The sequence below is a fragment of the Nanorana parkeri genome, unplaced genomic scaffold (assembly GCF_000935625.1).
Source record: "Nanorana parkeri isolate BGI_ZX_2015 unplaced genomic scaffold, ASM93562v1 scaffold344, whole genome shotgun sequence".
Classification (NCBI taxonomy): domain Eukaryota; kingdom Metazoa; phylum Chordata; class Amphibia; order Anura; family Dicroglossidae; genus Nanorana; species Nanorana parkeri.
The window spans coordinates 194,503-197,550 of NW_017306612.1; the positions used below are offsets into that span (position 1 = coordinate 194,503).

Consider the following 3,048-nt stretch of genomic DNA (forward strand, 5'->3'; position numbering starts at 1 on the left):
GCTCATGTACAGAAGCAGAGGTCTCCCTGAGCTGCTCTCACCTCCTCGGAGAGTCTCCAGGCAGTCCTGAGTGATGGGGACGGGGTTGGGTTTAGACAGCGTGTCCGAAATCACTTCAACGATGCATTTCATCACCTGCCGGGGGGGAAACGAAGGAGAATAAATAGCTGGAATCATCAGAGGAGGGATAAAAAGAGAACCTGTCACAAAGCACAGTGCCTGTGTAAGAAGCCTCGGACGGAAGCTGCTCCCTGACGTACATGGGGGGTGGTTGGCTACCTTTGTCCTGGTGCGGCCCTTTCATTCACATGACATCCCGGTGGCCCAAAGATGCTGCGATCACAGGTCTGAACAAGAGGCAGGTGGCTCCGTCATGTCCAGTATGTGTCAGTGACTGAGGGCCCCGCTCTGATTGATGTCTGACAGGAAGTATCACCTCTGGGGTCCACCATCCCAAAATATGCTATTAGGACCGGCCCCGGGGACAAATGCCCCTCTGATTTCAGGCCAGTGACCCCCCTCTGATTGGTTGGTCCGAGTCACTTTGCAGATTCATCCTCCATATAAAAGGCCTGCAAGTCGTCGCTATTGCCATGCTCTCCTCCAATGAGGCCGCAGTACTAGCATTGGCCCCGGAGAGGGGTGGCCCAGGGGCCCACAGCCAACTGATCTCACTTCTGGAGCCCCAGAGAGGACTACAAAACCACAACTTTCATTGTTGGGTTCATTCGCCGCCGTGAGTCTTCTATTAAGTGGAAGCTTCGAATCCCGGGCCCGGTGACAACACCCGGTAAATAATTAAGTGTAGAAGTCTATGAATGATTCATCAGCAGCACCGTGACCCAAATCTACGGAGGCCAGGCTTAAAATATCTCCCGTTAGTAGGTCACGGAGCTCAGCGCAGCGCAGCGCCGTCCAAATAAATGACTTTCCTGCCCCTCTAATCTGCCCTAAAGTCACTTCTGTCATACAGCACCTGCCTTCAGCGAAGCGCATGAGAGCAAAAAGAAATGTGCCGCGGGAAGGAGGAGAGCAGCTGCGAGATCTTCTGATGGTACATGTATGAAGGCGCAACACGTGATCATGACACGGAAGAGCCGAATCCAGGAACATGTTTAACAGATATATATATATCAAATCAATCAATCAATCAGTCTTCTATCTGACCTCCGTCCTCCCCTTCAGTCTTCTATCTGACCTCCGTCCTTCTCTTCAGCAGGGGCGTGTCCCGAGGCCGGCTGTCCCCCGGAGCGGAGACCAGGTGACACCCCCGCCGTGACGTCATCGCAGATGCGAGGTAATCTGAGTGATGCCTGCCATCTTGGCGATGGATACCGGCAGAGAAAGGAGGGGACGTTCACCGGGCGGGATAAGGTATGCCGCCGGGTCCCCTCCTCTATCCTGATACTGTCCATGACCGAGTGCCCGACTTTTCAGAGGGGGGTGACACCAAAATGACTGTCAGTCATTTTGGTGTCACCCCTCCAATGGTGTCACCCCTCCAATGGTGTCACCCTTGTGACGCAACTGCTAGTGTTCTACCCCTTACACATTCAAAACTACATAGATTCACTTTAAATGTCTGCCCCCCCCAGGGGAGAATGAAGTGCAGTGTGTGCAGCGACGGGTTCTCTTACCTTAGTGTCATCTTCACTTTCCAGGCTGGATACAGGAAGGGACAAAACTGAAGAGAAAAACCATCAAAAAACATCATAAAACCGAATTCATTTTATGTCACAAAATGAACAAAAATAAAACGTAACATAATTCGCACATGACTACTACCCCCCTCAGGCGTGCAACTACAAATCACGGGGCTCCAAAAGCACAGTTCCCCCCCGGCTATCTCTTTGTAGCAACCGACCGTGTCCTCCGAGACCACACGTGTCCTCCGAGACCACACACGTGTCATAGATCCTCACATACAGTATTCCTAAACCACGGACAGGCAGCGGGAGAGCCGTCGGCAGAGTCCGGAGAGGAGAAGGAAGCCGGGAACGCAAAGTTATAGTTGTAGCAACAATAAAATGATGATAATAAAACAGAACGAGGGGGGATTTACCATAACTGGAGCAGCTGTGCGCGGCAACCAATCAGCTTCTCCGTCTCATTTTCAAACCTTAACTGAACAAGCTGACGAGAGAAGCCGATTGGTTGCCGCGCACAGCCGCTCCAGTTTTGGTAAATTCCCCCTCAATGAGATTTTACATTATAAAAGATTTAATGCCTCGGGCACACAATTACTTTATAACCCCAATACAAGAATCTTCCACCTCGGACTACAACCTGAAGGACTACAACCCTCAGCTGAAGGACTACAAACCTTGGCTATAGAAACTACACACCTCAGTTGTAGAACTACAATCCCCAGCTGCAGAACTATAACCCTCAGCTGTAGGACTACAAACCTTCATTGTAGAACTACAACGCTCATCTGTGGAAATACAAATCTCAGATGTAAAACTACAACCCTCAGCCGTAGAACTACAACCCTCAGCCATAGAACTACAAACCTTAGCTATAGAACTACAACCCTCAGCCGTAGAACTACAAACCTTAGCTATAGAACTACAAACCTTAGCTATAGAACTACAACCCTCAGCCGTAGAAATACAAACCTTAGCTATAGAACTACAAACCTTAGCTATAGAACTACGACCCTCAGCCGTAGAACTACAAACCTTAGCTATAGAACTACAAACCTCAGCCATAGAACTACAAACCTTAGCTATGGAACTACAACGCTCAGCCGTAGAACTACAACCCTCAGCCGTAGAACTACAACCCTCAGCCGTCGAACTACAAACCTCAGCCGTAGAACTACAACCCTCAGCCGTAGAACTACAACCCTCAGCCTTAGAACTACAAACCTTAGCTATAGAACTACAACCCTCAGCAGTAGAACTACAACCCTCAGCCGTAGAACTACAACCCTCAGCCGTAGAACTACAAACCTCAGCCGTAGAACTACAAACCTCAGCCGTAGAACTACAACCCTCAGCTGTAGAACTACAACCCTCAGCAGTAGAACTACAAACCATAACTGTA

The 3,048-nt window shown here is 49.7% G+C and overlaps 1 protein-coding gene across 1 annotated transcript in view; it reads right to left on the reverse strand.

Moving 5' to 3' along the window:
• The window catches only part of CHGA (chromogranin A), a 21,635-nt gene that overhangs the window by 13,027 nt on the left and 5,560 nt on the right, over positions 1-3,048 (reverse strand). Inside the window, exons 3-4 of the mRNA XM_018558510.1 lie at positions 1,638-1,684; positions 42-135 (exon numbers count right to left, since the gene is read on the reverse strand). Coding sequence (XP_018414012.1) covers positions 42-135; positions 1,638-1,684 — 141 coding nt within the window. The remainder of the gene's footprint in view (positions 1-41; positions 136-1,637; positions 1,685-3,048) is intronic.